The sequence below is a fragment of the Mauremys reevesii genome, linkage group 22 (assembly GCF_016161935.1).
Source record: "Mauremys reevesii isolate NIE-2019 linkage group 22, ASM1616193v1, whole genome shotgun sequence".
Taxonomy (NCBI): domain Eukaryota; kingdom Metazoa; phylum Chordata; order Testudines; family Geoemydidae; genus Mauremys; species Mauremys reevesii.
This window is the reverse complement of record NC_052644.1, coordinates 4,827,117-4,846,053: the sequence shown is the minus strand read 5'-3', so window position 1 is coordinate 4,846,053 and position 18,937 is coordinate 4,827,117. Positions and strand designations below refer to the sequence as shown.

At 52.5% G+C, this 18,937-nt stretch overlaps 1 protein-coding gene across 1 annotated transcript in view; it reads left to right on the top strand.

Moving 5' to 3' along the window:
* NPAS1 (neuronal PAS domain protein 1) overlaps positions 1-18,937 on the top strand; it is a 96,110-nt gene that overhangs the window by 15,597 nt on the left and 61,576 nt on the right. Inside the window, exons 2-3 of the mRNA XM_039511042.1 lie at positions 5,651-5,823; positions 8,854-9,101. Of these exons, the coding sequence (XP_039366976.1) occupies positions 5,732-5,823; positions 8,854-9,101 (340 nt within the window). The 5' untranslated portion in view covers positions 5,651-5,731. The remainder of the gene's footprint in view (positions 1-5,650; positions 5,824-8,853; positions 9,102-18,937) is intronic.

The window sequence follows — 18,937 nt, the reverse complement described above, 5'->3', positions numbered from 1 at the left end:
CTCGCCACTGGCAGCCCTTGGGTTGAGGCTGCAGCAGCTGAGCCTGCATCTCCTTGGGCATCATGGTGCCTTTTAACCCTTTACCCTCCCTCTTAGTCCCTGCTGGCCAGTGACTCTCAAAGCCCTTTGCAGACACAGAATCGGGGCTGGTCTACAGCAGGGACCCTTGTGCAAACGGATGTCAGTGGTTCTCTTCGCCGGGGCGGGGGGGGGAGGTCTATCTATGCCCCAACTCCTGAAGTGCAGTTTATGGCCATTAATTATGCTCCCACCCACCCCGGGAGGAGGTGAGCGTTTTTCTCATAGGGGAGAAACCGAGGCACAGAGAGGCCAAGGGTCCTGTCCAGGGTTGGGGGTTAGAAACCAGGAGCCCTGAGGTGCAGCTCTGGGCTTTAACCACCAGCCCACGTTCCCTTGGGGGCGGGGGAGGGGGAAAGTCAGCTCCATGATTGTCGAAAGGCTTGGCTACAAGAGGCAGGGTGGCCCAGGGGTTAGGACTCTAGCTTAGGCATTGGGAGACCTATGGGCCATGCCCTGCTCTGCCACTGACTTCCTGCGTGACCTTGAGCAAGTCATTTAGGCTTTCTGAGCCTCAGTTTTCCCATCTTTAAAATGGGGATAACAGCCATTATGGGGTTATGATGATAAATCCATTGAAAATTATGAGGTACCATGATGATGGGCACCATATAAGTTCCTAGGATAGATGGGTAATTTCCCAGACACGATAGCTATACTGGTATAACTCCCTGGCGCTCTTATTGCAGGGCGTGTGTGTATGTCTGTACAGGATCAGTGTCTCAGTTATACCAAGTAAATGGCAGCTGATTGGGTTTTTTTTAATTAAGCCTTAATGACACCCTTAATTCGTCAGATTCTGTCAGATTTTTCTGTCCCCTGGTACCCTTCCTCTTCTGTCCATATGCTGAGGCGGCTTGTCAGCTCGCCGGGAGCAAGGCCTGTAACTTCCCCCCACGCCCAGGTTACTCCCGGGGGTGTCTGGCCTTAACCTCTCTGTGTCCCTTATTGTTGTTATGGTGGAGGCCCCAGTGAAAACCGGGAGCCCCCGCCTCAGGCCGGATACGGCCCAGGTGCAGAGCGAGAGACAGCCCCTGCCCCGAAGGGTTCACTGTATACATTGGCAAAGGGTGGGAGGGGAAACTGAGGCAGGGAGCAGGGCTGTGATACTCAACGCCGCATAGGACTAGAAGCCAGGTTTCTGGAGTCCCATCGTAGTGCTCTGCCCACTGGGCCATGTTGCCTCTCCCCTATGTATTAAATTGCCCCTTTTCACTGGGCTCCCACACCCCTCACCTTTCCTGGGGCTGCCACGGCAACATCACCCTGGAACGCCCCCCTCCCCCCAGGTTACTCCTGGGTGGGGGCCTGAGGAGAAGGGCAGTGGTGACAGGTGCCCATGCTGGGAGTTCCCGTCCACGGTCCCAGGCTGAGGGGTCCCTGGTGGCTGTTGGAAGACTATCACAGCCAAACATCATCCATCCCGCAAATTCTTAGCACCTGTAGGTGACTGGTTCAGGAGGTCGAGAAAACAACTCGGGGGTCGTCCATTCTGGATCTGGTCTTGACCAACAGGGATGAATTCGTTGGGAAGGCGAAGGTGGTCGGGAACTTGGGAGGACGTGATCAGGATCTGATAGAATTCAAGATCCTACAGGAAGGAGGACACAAGAACAGCAAACCAAGGACACTGGACTTCAGAAGGGCGGATTGCAACCACCTCAGAGAAATAGCAGGCAGGGTCCCATGGACAGACCAATTAGGAAGAAACGGAGTCTAAGGGGGACTGGCAGTTCCTAAAAACGGGTAATGCTAGGTGCTCAGCATCAAGCTGTTCTGATGCAGAGGAAAGATTTAAAAAAGCCACAGGAGGCCAGTGTGGCTGCAGAAGGAGCTTCTTAGGGATCTAAAAACCCAAAGGGATACACGCAGGGAATGGAAGGCACCAAGGACGTATACATGGGAATAGCGCGAGCGTGTAGGGGTGAAATCAGGAAAACCCAGGCAAGGAATGAGCTACAGCTGGCAAGGAAGGTTGGAGACAACAAGACGGGGTCTCTTCAAATACGTCAGGTGAAGAAGAAAACTCACGGACAGTGTGGGGCCGCTGCTCAGTGAGCTGGGAACGGATGATAGGAAGGTTGAGCTGCTCAACGCCGACCTTGCCTCAGTCTATCACATGTGACCGGACGACTAGAGAAGTTACCACAGACAATAAAGGGGAAGGGAGGCAGATCAGGATAAAGTAAAGAACATGTCACAGATCTTCTGACCAATTTGAATGAAGTCAAATCAGCCGGGCCGGGTGCTATTCACCCAGGGTACTGCAGGAATTAGCTGCAGAAATCTCAGAGCCGCTGGCGATGATACAAACACATGAATGACAGGAGAGGTCCCGGAAGGCTGGAGAAGGGCCAGCGTAGAGCCCATCTTTAAAAAGGGGGAGCCGGGGAACTATAGACCCGTCAGCCTGGCTTTGATACTGGGAGCTACCAGAGCCATGTCGCAAACATTCCACTGGCGAGCGCCGGCAGGCTGAAGGGGTGATCGCTAGCAGCCAGCGTGGATTTACCAAGAACAAACCCTGCCAAGCCAGCTTGATTCCCTTCTTTGCCAGGGTAACTGGTTTGGTGGACAGGGGGAATGCGGCGGACATCATATACCTGGACTTCAGCAAGGCTTTTTACACTGTCTCACGTGACATAACTAAGCTGGAGAAATGCGGGCTCGGCGGAACTACCATTAAGTGGATACGTAACTGGTTAAACAGCTGCAAATAAAAAGTAACGATTAATGGAATGATGTCGGGTTGGAGGGAGGTCTTGAGGGGGGTTCCCCAGGGATTTGTTCTGGGTTTGGTGGTGTTTGACATCTTTATTAATGCCCTCGGTATAGGTATATAGAGAGCAGGCTGACCACATTTGCAGGTGACACAAAGCTGAGGGGCGGGGGGGCTTGCCAACACTTTGGAGGGTAGAGCTAAGGTTCAGAGGAACCTTGATAAATTGGAGAACTGGGCTATAGACAACACAATGAAATTCAACACAGACAAATGGAAGGTGCTTCCGTTAGGGAAGAAAAACCAAATGCACAAACGCAGAATGGGGGGTAACTGGCTTGGCAGCAGCACTGCTGAGAAGGAGCTGGGAGTTGTGGGGGATCCCAACCTCAACATGAGTCAGCAACGCGTTGCTGTTGTAAAAAAAAGCAAGTGCCGTTTAGGTTGCATTAACAGAGGCAAGTCCTGGGAGGTGACAGTACCGCTCTGCTCGGCACTGGTTAGGCCTCAGCTGGAGAACAGTGTCCGATTTTGGTCACCAATGTATAGAAACTGGAAAGGATCCAGAGGCGAGCGACAGAGATGATCAAAGGGCGGAACACAAGCCGTAAGAGCAAAGGCTGAAGGAGCTGGATGTGGTTAGTTGGGAAAAGAGGAGATGAAAGGAGGACACGATAGCTGTCTTCAAATACTTGGAAAGCTGCCATCAGCAAGATGGAGAAAAGTTGTTCTCTCCTGCCACAGAGGGCAGGACAAGGGGCAGTGGGTTCAAACTACAGCCCAGCCGATCTAGATTAAATCTCCCTCACTGTAAGAACAGTAAGACAATGGAACAGACGCCTTGGGGAGAGGGTCGTTTTCACTGGAGGTTTTCAAAAAGAGGCTGGAGCCATCTTTCTTGGGTGGTTTAGACCCAACAAATCTGCACCTTGTCAGGGGGTTAGACTAGATGACCCTTGCGGTCCCTTCTCACCCTGGGGTTCTGAGATTGTATCCTGTTGAGTGCAATTAAAAGAGCCGACTGGGCGGCATGCATGGGGCACCCCCACCAGCAGGGGGCATGCTGTCGGGCACTCCCATGGGGGCAACAAACTGGAGAACATAACCCCCCCCACATAACGCATACTGCTCCCCCTCACACACACTGCAGTAGAGGAAGAACTAGGGGAGAGCTGAGTGATGGTCTAGTGGATAGCGCACTGGAGTGGGAATTTGGACACCTGGGTTCTTGTCCCAGCTCAGCTGCTGATCTTCTCAGGGCCCTTTGTGTATTTAGACTGTCTGTGAGCACTTTGGGGCAGGGTCTGTGTCTATGCAGCGCCCGGCGCGACGGGGCCCCAATCTCGGTCACTGTGCGTCTGGGCAGCGCCCGGCCCGACGGGGCCCCGATCTCAGTCGCTGTGTGTCTGGGCAGCGCCCGGTGCGACGGGGCCCTGATCTCGGTCGCTGTGTGTCTGGGCAGCGCCCGGCGCGACGGGGCCCTGATCTCGGTCGCTGTGTGTCTGGGCAGCGCCCGGCCCGACGGGGCCCCGATCTCAGTCGCTGTGTGTCTGGGCAGCGCCCGGCGCGACGGGGCCCCGATCTCAGTCGCTGTGTGTCTGGGCAGCGCCCGGCCCGATGGGGCCCCGATCTCGGTCGCTGTGTGTCTGGGCGGCGCCCGGCGTGACGGGGCCCCGATCTCGGTCGCTGTGTGTCTGAGCAGCGCCTGGCACGACGGGGCCCTGATTTCAGGTGTTACTGTAATAATAGTGGTCTAAGATTATTAACCTCTCTGGCAGCTGTTCCCTGCACGATGCAGACCAATAAGTGAATGTGCTGGTCTGTACCAGCATCAGAGGGGACCCCAGAGTCAAAGAGGGGGGGCGTTGCTCTCATCTCATGTAGAGGTGAGAGATCCAGTGAGCCTGGTGGTCTCTCCCATTTATTCTAAGGAGAGAGAGATTGTGTCTGTCTCCATTGCTTATCCTTGAAGGATACCCCTGCAATCTTAGCTTATGCCCTACATGCTCCCAGCAGAACAAGGAGCGATGGTCTCAAGTTGCAGTGGGGGAGGTTTAGGTTGGATATTAGGGAAAACTTTTTCACTAGGAGGGTGGTGCAGCACTGGGATGGGTTACCTAGGGAGGTGGTGGAATCTCCTTCCTTAGAGGTTTTTAAGGCCCGGCTTGACAAAGCCCTGGCTGGGATGATTTACTTGGGGATTGGTCCTGCTTTGAGCAGGGGGTTGGACTAGATACCTCCTGAGGCCCCTTCCAACCCTGAGATTCTATGAGCAGCTGATCCACCGTTATCTAGGCCATGTGCCTGTGGGCAGCTCCTGTTCTGGGGACCAAGCCTCCTGCCTGAGCAAAGACCAGGTCTGCATAGCAGACTTCCTTCAGGCAGGGGCATGAAGAGCTGGGATCTGTGACGGACAGCAGTGCCGGCAAATGCCCCTAGCGTAGCTGCAGCTATCCTGGCAAAGGAGGAGCATTCTGCAGTGCTAGTGTAGCTGTGCCTGGCGTGAGTTATGGTAGCACCAAGTGAGAGCCAGTCCCTGCCCCACAGACCTCACAATCTAAGGAGGGGCTTATTTTCCCCATATGGGAAGCTGAGGCACAGAAAGGGACCCCCCCAGGGTCACTCTGCAGAGCTGGGACTAGAACACTGGTCTTCCATGTCCCAGGCCTATACTCTATCCACTAGGCCATACTGCCTCCCACGGGGGTCACCCTAGTCTCTCCTCTTCTTCATCATCCCCTAGCCCTTGGCAACAGCAGCTGGGTCTTCAGCAACGGGCGCTTCCTCCGTCCGTGCGTTGGCTCCCTGGGGCGGGGAAGAAAACTGACCCTCTCTCGCCTCTTGTTCCTGTAGGCGGCCTGGCCCTTCTCCAGAGGCAGCCGCTCAGAGACTGCCTGAAGTCGGCCGATCTGGAGCACAGCGCCCCGAGTAAAGATGGCAGCCCCGTTCGGCAATGAGGTGAAGTGCGTTAGCGTAGAGTGGGACTTCTTGCAAGGACTGTTGGTTAAGAATCAGCCGGTGCCCTGGTAAGATGCTGAAGAGGATGGATTCTTTGCACATATACAGCCCCTTCCACCTGCGTGTCTGAAAACACCGTACAGGTGTGGGTTAATAGAGCCAGACAACCCCCCACCCCACCCCGGAGATGGTGTTGTCCTTGAGGGAAACTGAGGCCCAATGAGAAGTAACTGGCCCAAGTAACTCTCCTCCCAGAGCTGGACTAGAACCCAGGAGTCCTGGCTCCTATTTCCCTGCTCTAACCACTAGTCCTCATTCTCATCCCTTGGGAATAGAACCCAGGAGTCCCTGCTTTAACCACTAGACATCACTTCCCCCTGCCCCTGAACTGGGAATAGAACCCAGGAGTCCTAGCTCCCAGCCCCCCCTGCTGTAACCACTAGATCCCACTCCCCTCTCGGAGCTGGAAATAGACCCCGGAGGTCCTGACCTCAAATCCTTCTTGCTCAACTCACTAAACGCTTTTCCGCCTAAATTGGCAATGGAACCCAGGAGTCCTGCCTTCTACCCCCTGCTGTACCCCCTCCTGCTGCACCCTTTGCTCTTCCAGACCCTCCCCGCGGTGAGGATTTTCCCAGGCCCACTTGCTGACAGTCTCATCCTGGGGTAGCAGGGACCAGCCTCCAAACGTCTGCCACTGAACCGGACTGTCGCTCTGACGCTTTTAAGGGTCTTCCCCACCCCCCACCATATCTCTGAAGGCGGAAACCCTGGGGCTGAAACATCCCACACAAATGCAGCCCCCTCCATTCGGCCACTGGCGGGGCTCCCAGCTGGAGGTTGAGCTGGCTAGCAGCCAAGCGTAGAGCGTTTTCCCCCGGTGTCCTTGGGGAGCCGTCGCTGAGGGTTGTGTCCTCATGGGGAGAGGACCCAGAGCGCTCCATGGTTATTAGCCATTCCGTGAGTCTAGACTTGACGCTAGACAAACAAGTCCCGGCAACTCCCGGGCCGACTCATGGCCAGAATTGTGTATCCCGCCTCATGGGACTAACCGGAAATGTGCCAGCGACTGCCCCACCCGCTCCTGGGATCCCTCATCTGATGCCACCAGCCCCACAGCGGGAGCCCCTTCCATTTAGGGATCCCGCCAGCCAAGCCTGGCAGCTGCAGCAGTGCTCAGGTCTAGAGCAGAGGGAAAAATTTTCAACAGACTTTTCATGGCGAAATGCAGCTCTCTGTGCTCCAAAACGATCCATGACTTCGGGGCACAAATAGCTTCAGCGGAGGGAAAAAGGTGGTTTTATTGCAAAAAACTTTTGTTTTAAAATGCCGTTTCAAATTCAGATTGGCCTTTAAAAAACCAAACACACACAGCCACAGAAGAGGGTGGAAAACACCCAAATCAAAACCAAAAACTAAAATCCCCACAAACAAGGGTAAAAAACACCCAAATTAAAAAAAAATCCTCAAAGAAAAATCACAGAAAAGGGTGAAAAACGCCCGAAAACAGCTGACTCAAAACACAATCCTTTCGAGGTGACCAAAAAGTTTTAATTGTTTTGAAAAAAATTTCAAGTTTTTAATTCAACGCAATATTTTTGGGGGAAAAAACAACAACATTTGTTTCAGTGGAATCAAACCAAAGGTTTTAAAATTTTATTTTATTTTTCAGTTCGGTGCCTGATCTGCAAAACCCATTATTTGCTCAGCTCTGCAGCGGGCTGTGTGGTGGCAGAGATACCCCTCGCCCTGCGGTGACTGTCAGCTCGGGGTTTAAACCTGCAGTGTAGACGTTCCCACTCGGGCTGAGTCCAGATGCCGAGACCCACCCCGTTTTCTGGGTTTCGGTGCCCAGGCTCCGGCTCATGCAGGAACATCTCCACTGCAGTTTGAAACCCCGTAGCGTGAACCTGAGTCAGCTGCGGGCTTGGAGGTTCAGTGCCATGGGGTTGGTTTTTTGCAGTATAGATGCACCCTTGGTGCTTCAGAGAATACGGTCCCTCTTTGGCTGTGGATGGAAGGGGGACTTAGTAGGTAGGGCTTCAGGAGACCAAAGTTCAATTCAGTCCCCCTTGAGCGGGGTTGCTTAGGGCAGGCTGCCCCAGGCCGCCGGTTCCCCATCTGTAAAAGGAGGACACCCTTAAGGGGAGGTTGGGAAATCCATGAATCTGAAGGCGTTCCGTGCTGGGGGTACCAGACGCACTATTTTAAAAATTGTGATTTAAAGAAAAAAAAGTGAGGGATTTTTTTTTTTTAATTTGCTGTGAGGGGGCCGGGGGGTCAGGCCGGGGGTCTGGAGTCCGTAGAGCAGACACGGTCCGGGAAGCAGCAGGACCAGGCCACTCTCAGACCCCCTTGTCACAGTGTCTTGTCCAGAGCCAGATGCAAGGGTTGACTTGTGCTCCGGTGCCTGGGAGCTAGCAAATGAGAATGAGGGGGAGGGATAGCTCAGTGGTTTGAGCATTGGCCTGCTAAACCCAGGGTTGTGAGTTCAATCCTTGAGGAGGCCACTTAGGGATCTGGGGCAAAAATTGGTCCTGCTAGTGAAGGCAGGGGGCTGGACTCGATGACCTTTCAAGGTCCCTTCCAGCTCTAGGAGATTGGTATATCTCCACTTATTAGCTTTAGGGGACTAGCGTTTGGGGTGCTGGGTCCCTGTTCTCCCCTCCAGCGTCAGACCCTCTGAGCATCCCACGGGCCAATACATTCCTCATTTATCCCTTCTGCGCTCCCCAGAGCCCCTGCCAAGTTAGTAACCCTCTGCAACCATCCTGGAAGGCAAATTCTCTTTCCCAGCCTGCCACGTTCAGGCTACTGAGCACCAAGAGGTCTGGACCCTTCCGAAAAATCAGGGAAAAAATTCATCGTGGCTCCACCCACAATGGAAAATGTTCCAAAGCTGCATTGCATTGGGGGGCAGGCTGGGTGGCTGCACATTGGGTGGGGATTGGGGGGCGAGGGCAGTGGCAGTGCTCTGTGTGGTGGCTGCGAGGGGGACCAGTGTTGCCTGGTTGAGTCGGGAAGATGGCGGGTGGGGAGCAGCCCCCTGAGCCTCGCGCTCTCTAACCCCGCTCTGTGTGTGCTCCCCCTCCCCCCAGTCTGCAGGCCCTGCGGAAGGAGAAATCCCGCAATGCCGCCCGCTCCCGGCGCGGGAAGGAGAACTTCGAGTTCTACGAGCTGGCCAAGATGCTGCCTCTGCCCGGCGCCATCACCAGCCAGCTGGACAAAGCCTCCATCGTCCGCCTCACCATCAGTTACCTCAAGATGCGCGACTTCGCCAGCCACGGCGAGCCCCCGTGGGGGCTGCGGGCCGAAGGGAGCCCCCCGCCTGGCCCCGCCGGCAAAGGTAAGAGCTGAAAGCTGCGGGGAAGCAGAAGGAATTGGGGCTCCCCCCACTGTGCCCACCTGCAAGAACCCCCCGGCCCCTTAGTGATCAATGCTGGGGGAAGAAACCCAATGGATCATGAAGTAAAGAGGGATTATACCCCATGTACGCTGACCCCCATCATCGTGGAATCTGACCCACACACAGCTCCCCGAGGGGCAAGGCAGGGCTGTTGACCTAGCGTGACCCACCCTAAAGGTATGAAAATCACAGGTCGGACCCCCAAACATCATGAGATCGGCCAGCCCCAAGCCCGTGAGATTGTTAATATTATCTTTCGAAGTACTAATGGGGGTTTCTTGTCTGTCTTGTGTTCAACTCCCCCTGCCCCCCGTGCACCGGTGACACTTACTAGTGCCAGGGCTCGCACTTTTATTAAGCTGATTCTCAGGCCCTGCTTCAGACACGCATCAATCAATCCCCTCCCCCGCCCCCCCGCCTCATCGGCTCTGCCCCGCATTTGCAATCCGGGGGAGTCGGGTGATTGAGGGTCTGGGCCTACGTTGGCACGTCCCAGGCCGCACAAGAAGGAGGAATTGAATCCTGGCTCCGCTAGCATCCCAGCTGTGGCCATTCTTCCCCTCGGCTTCCTGCCCCAGAGAGCTGATAAGCTAAATAGACAAGACAGGCAAAGGCCAGGAGGGGAGAGTGGAGGCCCAAGTTTGCCCATGGTCAGACAGCAAGTCCACGGTCGAGCCGGCAACAGCATCCAGATCTCACTCCAGTGCCCTAGTCGCTGGCTCCGAAAAATTACCCTAGAAGGGTCACTTCGTTAGCTGCTAGCAGCAGTAGACTTTTATCCTCTGGGTGGACCAGCCACAGCAAATTCGGCCAGCTCCTGGGGGTTCCTGATACGTGCCCAGTGAGGGCATTGTGACCCCCTCCCCCCAGCTCTCCCTGCCCTTGTCCTATCGAAGGGGCATCGGCTGCTCCATTCCGACACATGTGCGCGTTCCCTCGCACCCAGAGCGCACAGAAAATAGCATTGATTAGCCACGCAATAAATCACCATTTAAATAATGCAGCTTCCAAGTGTGTAATTAAGCAAATTAACTGCCTCAGAAGAATACAGGCTTCCAGCGATTTCTGATTACTGTCATTACCCGCGGGGTAGTTATCAGGCAAATAACATGTGTTCCCTGAAATAGGGATAAACATCTGCCTATTGTTACAGGGGAGCTGGGCAGACCAGCCCCATGCTGGCCACCCCCCCCAGGACATTCACGCGCAGACGGATTCCGACACACAGCCGGCTTAGTTTGCCTCTCCTTTGGCGTGTGGAGCCAAGATCTGTTGGGAGAGGAATTATGATAATGATGAGCTTGGCAAGAGGATGCCGGGTGCCTGAGAACTCGATCTGCTTTTGATATCGTTGCAGCTGGGCCTTAGGGGGGGAAAAGAGGCGGTGCGATGGGGAGTGGGGCCTAGGGGTTGTGAGGGGGGAATCTGGATTCCTGGCTTCCGTTTCTGGGAGAGGAGTGCGGTTTAGGTGTTAGAGACAGGGGATGGGGAAGACTAGGATGCCTGGGTTCTTTTGCTGTATTTGGGAGGGAAGTATGATGTAGGCGTTAGAGCAGGGGGAGGAGTCAGGACTCCTGGGTTCTGTTTCTGGGAGGGCAGTATGGTTTAGGGGTTAGAGCTGGGGGTAGGGAGACATATGAGTCAGGATCACTGGGAGAGGGGGTATGAGCAAGGGTTTAGAGAAGGGTGGGGGCCTGGGAACCAGGACTCCTGGGTTCTATTCTCAGGTCTGACACTGCATGATCTTGGACAAGGTTACACTAGCTATAAAATGAGGATCCTAACCTGCCTCTTGGCTTCCACTTGCAAAGCATGCCAGGTGCCAAGCTATAGCTGCAAAGCTTTCCTTGCAGGCTATCATTTTGGGGGTAAGCCTATATTTGCGCCCTTTCTTGCATCAAAAGTGCCATGCAAAATCTGGGTATTGCAATAGGAAATACCCTCGCACATTCAAATATCCTGGTGAACATTACTTTGAAAAAAACCAAACTAATCCCGATTTCCTGACACCGGGTGAGCTGGGGAGCGGACCAGAGCGCTGTCGTTATTCCTGATAGATAAACCTGAGGTCACACAATGAGTCAGGGTTAGAACCCAGGAGTCCTGACTCTGAGCAGTGCTTGTTCCATTAGAATACAGGTGACCTAGAGGTCAAGCCATGCCGAGATGCCGTTCTGGTACCCGAACTTCCTTTTGTTAGGACTGGCACGCTGACGTGGCTTCGTATAGTTGTAATACTTACGTGGATTTCAAAGCCTTCTTCAAAGGAAGTCTTCTGGCTCATTCTCCCCATGTCTGGGGAAACTGAGGCACACAGGCAGGAGACGACCACAGCTAGTTGGGAATCTTTCAACTAAAACGCTTTTTTGTTGGAAAATACCAGTTGGTCAAAAGGGAACATTTCCCCAGGAAATTTTTGACAGACTTTTCTACTTGAAAAATGTTTGGGGGAAAATTTTTTCAAAATTGTTTCGTTTTGACATATTTTCAGAATGATTTTCTGATTTTTCTGGTTCTCTAGTTCATAACTACTTTTTGTTCAGACAGTTCAGCAAATCAAAATAATTTTTTTTAATGCCTGAAATCAAAAGGAAACGTTTAAATTGACCCCAACTGAAATATTTTTTTATTTTATTTCTCGGTTCGTGAAAATTTTTAGGGTTTCGACTTTTCGTCCCAGATTGTGATATCTCACCACCAGCTCTGGAAGAGACTTTACGCTGGCAGAGATGGGAATAGACTCCGTCCTGAGTCTCAGGCCAGCAACCTACCCACTAGGCAACACTGTCTTTAAAATATCCCTTTACTGCTCTCAGTATGTCTCTGAGCCTGTACAGAGAGGGCAGGGGGTTCCTGCTGCTTCCCACACCCCATCAGCTGGGATAGGAGAGTTATTGCTGACCTCTTTTGGGGTTGCCGTGACAGCATCACCTGGGCTCTTGACTCTTCAAAGATGAGGAGGGAAACTCAGCTGCCATTAGTGGGACTAGGAGACGGCTGATAGAAATCATAGTTCTAGGTCCTCAAAGACCTTTAGCTACCGAAGGGAGTCAGGCACGTAAATATCGTGCAGGATCTGGGCCCTTGTCACCACTCCCTGGTGTAGCGATGTCTGTATGTTTGAGTGCGAGATTCACATGGGATATAACATAACTCCACATCCCTGCTCCTTCCTGGGCTCAATTTCCTTCCTCCTACAGGCACCAGATCATCTCTCAGGACCCTGGATTTGGCAATTACTCTGGTCCTAAAGTAATGCAACCCCCTCCCCATTCTCAAATAAAGCTGTTGTCCTGCACCATTTCTAGTGCTAATTAGCATCTTTGACCCGGGGCCAATTTCCTAATCAATTGCATTAGTGAAATTAGCAGCATTTATGCTGACAGCAAAAGTCTTCCAGGCTTAACCAGGGAAAATATTAAGGTCACATTGATTAATAATCAGCAGTTTATTAAACATCTGCAGAGAGCCCAATTGCTCAAATTGCTCCTAATTTGACAGCAAAGGCAGTCTGATTTCCCTGAGTCATCCAGCCACCCAAAGCTGAGCTGAATTCTGGAAAGAAAAATCCAGCAAGATGCTGCCAGTTTTTGGGGTGGATCGCTGAGGTTTGAAAAGGGGCCCGCTGGCCCCGAGACCGACTTCTGATGTTTTGATGGGGGCTGGGAGTCAGGGCTCTGGGGGTCTGTTCTGAAATCTGGGTGGGGAGTGGGGTCTAGTGGTTTAGTGTCGGGACTGCAGGGTGCTGGTCTCAGATCTGCGGGAGGGTGGAGAGTTGTCCTTTGCTGTAACCACTAGATGAGGAGTCACATTTCACGGGCTAAGATTTTCAGACCCGGGTAGAGATTTTGAGATGCTTTTAAAAGTGTGTTGAGGGAGGGCTGATTTTCAGAAAATGCTGATCACTTGCCCTCTGAAAATCAGCCCCTTCCAGTTACGCAGCGTGAGACCCCTTAAAAATGAGGCCCTCAAAATGAATAAGAAGTGAGGTTTATTTACCCAGGAAAGCTTATGCCCAAATAAATCTGTTAGTCTTTAAGGTGCTACCGGACTCCTTGTTTTTGTGGATACAGACTAACACGGCTACCCCCTGATACTTGCCGAGATGAATAGTCACTTTGGAAAACATTGGCCCCTGAGTAAAGCATGACTGGCTCTTGTGTGTGCATGCGCCGGTGCCCTCTGCTGGATGGGATCAGAACTGCTCACCTGTGTGTCATAGACCCCTATACTGATAACAGCTAGTGGCAATTCTCCTTTAATTCAACTGGCGGGGTCTGGGCTTGTGAAGCAGTGAGGTCTGAGTGCTAGTCCAGCCTTGATGTTCTGAGTGGTCACGTTGTACTTACCATGGTGACTTGCAGGTCCTTGTAAAGCACCAATGGTCTGCTGAAATGCAGCGATGCAGAGAGGTCTGTGTTGTACCGTTTAGTCTGAATAATTTATTTATTGAAAGTGGCTGGGGAGGCGGTAAGACAGAGATTGTGTCTGTCTACCTTAAACAGCCCCCATCACCTCACCACAGCAGCTGAGCATCTTGCGTTCGTTAACCTCACAGCACCTCTGGGAGGCAGGGCGGAGCTATTACCTCAATGTACGGATGGGGAAACTGAGGCACAGAGCAGCAAAGTGACTTACCCAAGGTCACACGGGCAATCTGTGGTGGAGCAGGGGATTGAACTCACATCTCTCAAATCCTAGAGTAGCGCCCTAAAGACTGGGCAATCCTTCTTAGCCAGACCGTATTTGATCTCAGATGCTAAACTGACCTGGGCCTGCCTAGTGCTTGGATGGGAGACCACCTGGGAACGCCAGGTGCTGTATACAGGCTTTCTTTCTGGACCATCCTTCCTCTTAACTGAGAACATGTGGCCTCTGTTAATGCAGTCTTGCTGTGGGCCTTAAAGGTGGGAAGAAGTGTGGCCTGTTGAGAGGCTGGGGACTCAGGACACCTGGGTTCTGTTCCCAGTTCTGCTACTGGCCTGCTGGGTGTCCCAAAGCAAGTCACTTCCCCGCTCCATGCCTCAGTTTCCCCAGCTGTAAAATGGGTAGAATACCATCCTCCTTTGCAAAGCACTTTGAGATCAACAGATGAAAGAGCTAGATAGTATTTACTAGTCACTAATTTCAAGCCCACATTTGCATCTGTGGAACTCATGGCCACAAGGGAAGTTAGTGGCTCAGCAGGAATTGGAAAAGGATTTCAAGGGGAAATCAGAAGATTTTGAGTTAAATGCCAAGGGTCAAAGGGGGGGAAATAACCCAGGGGCACAATTCACTGTTGCTCTGCACTTTGCGTGGTGCTTTCCACGAGTGCAAAAGTGGGCGTGAAAGGCTCCTGCTTTGCACTGCTGCAAAGGACCCCCCAAAGAGCAAGGCAAAGACAAATTGTGGCCCCAAATGCACTGGAAGGGCTATAAATCCTCATGCTCCAGGGAGGCACCTACCAAGTGTTGAGGGTCAGGAAGATAGTTTCCATGGAGGCAAGTTACCCCATCACTGCAGCGGTTTTTGCGGCTTGCTATAAAGCCACTGATAGTGGCCATTGTCAGAGATGGGATACGGGGCTAGATTGAGCTGATTCAGTCTGGCTAATTGTTATAGATTATTAGGGTTGGAAAGGACCTCAGGAGATCATCTAGTCCAACCCCCTGCTCAAAGTAGGACCAATCCCCAAATGGCCCCCTCAAGGATTGAACTCACAACCCTGGGTTTAGCAGGCCAACGCTCAAACCATTGAGCTATCTGTGTTGGAAACCAAACCGCCATAACCAGAAAGTGAAACTGACTAGGACAAAGTGAAACTGACTAGCTTTAATATACTTGTCTTGGGGGGGAAGGGTGTGTGTTTAGGGGGAATAGATAAATGCTCCTGACTCATTTCTCCTTCTAGTCCAGCAGACAAAGGCTGACTGAGATCCAGTGATTAGAAGCTAAAATGAGACACATTCAGGCTGGAAATAAAATGCACATTGGAACCAACTGACCCAGAGGTGGGATGGAATCTCCATCGCTTGGAGTTGAGATTGGACGTCTCTTTCTACAAACCAGGCTCCAGCTCGCCCACCAGATAGGAGCTGGATGCAGGAATGGCTGGGCGGGATTCTCCAGCTGGGGTTATTATGCAGGAAACCAGTTTTATCCCCAGCCAGCAGTGGGGCAGAGTTGGAGCAGGGGAGAGAGCAGAAGCCTCACGAGCAGCAGAGCCCAACCTCCCCAGGGAACGAGCCACCTCTCTCCCGTTTGCTTAACAGCCAGGCTTGGTGGCCACGGCTTTCTGCATTTTGTGGGCATTGGAGGAGATGGGAGGCCTCTGGACGAAAGCAGAATAGTGGCTGCTCAGCCTGGCTTGGGGAAATTGTTCCTGATAGACCAAGCGTTGAAGCTGCATCACTGGTGGAGTGGAGGGAAGAACACGATAGGAGTCCAGGAAAGATAATCGGGGAGGGGGGAAAAACGTGCAGAGCCTTGCAGGGGAGCATGTATTTCATGGCCACTAAGGTGGCGCAGGCCACCCCAAAGTCCGTGGGGGCTGCCTCAGGGGAGAGGTTCAGAAATGGCTCAACCAAAGCAATGTGCTGACCCACGCTACACCCCTAGGTAGGGCAGGGTCCGGAGAGCCATGGCTCCTTCTGGTGCTGACATCTCAGTGAGGATTAAGGGCTGCTCTGCTGTCAGGGAAGGGGAGGCTGGCCCTGAGTTGGAGGAGGGTGAAATCATGTTTTCTTTTCCCTCCCAGGCTTAAAAAAACCCAACCCCATTGCTGGTTGCCTTGTAAAGGTGAATTGTGGAGAAACCTGGCCCAGATCCAGCCACAATTACCAGCCTCTCAATCTAATTGACCCAGATTGTCCCCGCCGCGTGCTGCAAGACATGCCTCCCTCCCCACCCCCAGCGTCTCCAAAGCACGAGTCATGTCTGCATCGCCCAAGTGGGAGCGGGGAGCGCGGGAAGAGCCTGTTCTAGAAACACAGGATGCCAAGCCCCTGGGACTGATTCACCTTGCGTCCTCTGCACCAGGGCAACAGGAGAGCAAATCAGCCCCATTCTGATCTAGTCGTGCGTCGCACTGGTGCAAAGGACAGTGCAAGGTGTTGGAGCGCTGGAGAATCCAGAGGGGGCCCCCTGAATGCAGGGCACCAGAGGATGGGGTGCAAGACGCTAAAGGATACAGGCACTGCCCCCTTCCTCTTCTGGGGGTGCAGGGTGCTGGAGGAAAGGGGTGCAAGATGTTGAACAACTGAGCTCTCTCTTCCCCCTGGGGTGCAGGGTGCTGCAGAATCCAGGCTTCCACATCTATAGAATATAGAGGCCACACAACAAGCATTGGGCTGGGATGCTTTAACTCTATGACGCACACATGCCTGCCCCTGCACTGCACCTTGTCTCCACAGACAACAGCTGTCCTGGGGGTGTTCTAAGTAGATCTCGGGGGGGGGGAGGAATTAAAAATTAAATTAAAAAAAAAAGCAGGTTCAGTGAAACCGGAACATTTTGTGAACTCTTGTCAGTTTCGCCTAATTGTTTCCCTTGACAGAAACCCTAAACAGCCAACCAATCCAAACTTCTTTTGCTTTTGTTAAAAAAAAACAAAAAAACCTTCCCTCTAACTTTATTAGCAAATCAAAAATGTTTCTAGAAAGGTCAAAATGTTTTGTTCCACCTGAAACAAATTTTTTTACTTTTCGATTTGCTGAAAATGTTGAAAATTTTCATTTTCGATCCTAAAGGTTTTTGTTTTGTTTTGTTTTTGTTTTTTTCGGAACCCAAAATCCAGTTATTGGCCCAGCTCTGATTACAAGCGCTGGATAGGGAGGAGGCTGCTAGTGGACGTCCAGCTGCCACGATCCTTCTGCTGATCTCCCGTGATGGGCTCGGCTCACAATACAATTTGGTGGCTTGGCGCAGGGAGCGAGTTCAAATGAGAACTGGCTGTGGGTGTCTCCAGGAGCCAGGACAGCTGACTACTCGTCCCACTCTCATTGCTGCTGTTTTGCCAAGAGTTTGGAGCGTGATTTTAAGGCTATTTACCTGTTTGATCTTCTCCCTGCAATGCCTTTTATTTGTGCTGCGTTAGGAACATGCGAACTACCAGGCTGGATCAGAGCTGAGGTCCATCTAGCCTGGTTTCCCGTCTCTGGCAGTGGTCTGTGCCAAATGCTTCAGAGGAAGGGGTACGAACCCCACAGTTGCAGGTTTCGGATAAAGCTGTCCCCGTGTTTCTAGATGCAGAGATTCCAAGGCCGGACGGGATTGTTGTGATCATCTGCTCTGAGCCCAGGCATAACCCAGGCTGCAGAACTGCCCCACGATAATTCCTAAAGCAGATCCTTTAGGAACATATCCCACCTTCAATTAAAAATTGCTAGTGATGGAGGATCCTGGGGAAATGTTTCCAATGATTAATTACGCTCACTGTTAAACATTTACACCTTCCCAAAGGTCGTGGTGGATTCTCCATCCCTGGCGGTTTTTAAATCAAGATGGGATGTGTTTATAAAGGAACGTGTTTAGTTCAAACAAGAGTTAATTCAGGGCATTTCTCTGTGTTAGACACGAGGTCAGACCAGAGGATCGCAGTGGTCTCTTCTGGCCCTGTAATTTATGATTTACATTAGGTCTCACCCTAATCTCTAATAGAGATTGATTTAAGCCCTGATACAGGATATTTAATTAATAGCCCTTCCAAGACTGTTGTTAAGTTGAATTTTTGTCACTCCAAATATTATTTCTCTCTGTAGAAACATGCAGTTCTGGGAAGGGAGGGGTCTAAGGGTTGGAGCAGGGAGGACTGGGATTCAGGACTCCTGGGTTCTATTTCTAGTTCTAGGAGGGGGGGAGGGTATAATAATTGGAGCAGGGAGGACGGGGATTCAGGACTCCTGGGTTCTATTCCCAGCTCGGGGAGGGAAGTGTGGTTTAGTGGTTAGCGCAGCAGCCTGGGCGTCAGGACTCCTGGGTTCTGTTCCTACCTCTGCTACAGACTCATGGAATGAGTTGCTGTCAGTGAGAGGTGGAGTGAAGCTAGTCCCCTAGAGGTGAGCGGCTCTTCATTCTCCCGGCCTCCTCTTTCCCAGGTGCACGTTGAAACCTTCCGCGTTCCCTGCTAGGTTTCCAAGGAGGGTGACTTCAGCTTCTCTTGCTGTTTCCACTGGGTAGTTCTCGCCCTCCGGGATCACCCTGTAGAAACTCCCCTGAGCTCTTTGCTCCGCTCCGTCCCACTGTTCCCTGCCTGATCCGGGTTATGGCGGCAGCTAAGGCTTTGTCACTTACCCATGGCATGGTAAATGTTGTTCCTGATCCCGGGGGTCACCACAGCCCAGCTGGCTGAGGTCAGTGTTCTCAGAACACCTGCTCCCTTCTTCCAGAAAGACCAGTGGCGTTTCCACCATCCATCCCATCCAGAAGGGTCCCCGAGTGCTTTTGCTGTTGTAAAGGGGAGGGCTGCGGCGGGCAGGACTCCTGGGTTCTGTCCCCATTTCTGGGACGGATGACAGTGGCTAGAGCAGTGAGGCACTGGGAGTCAGGACTCCTGAGACCTATGCAGTCTCTGGGGGAGATTATAGTTGGGTGGCATGGTTCTGTCCCTGGCTCTGGGAGGGGAGTGTGGTCTAATGGTTAGAGCAGAGGACTGGGAATTTTCCATATTCCAAATGTATCGAGGAGCGATTGGCAAGTAGGAGTCACAGTCATCGAATTCTTTGCTTTAATGGTGTCGTTGTGCACGAGAAGGAAGCCGGGGTGGGGGTTGGAGGGGGCCAGACTGCGCAGTGGCT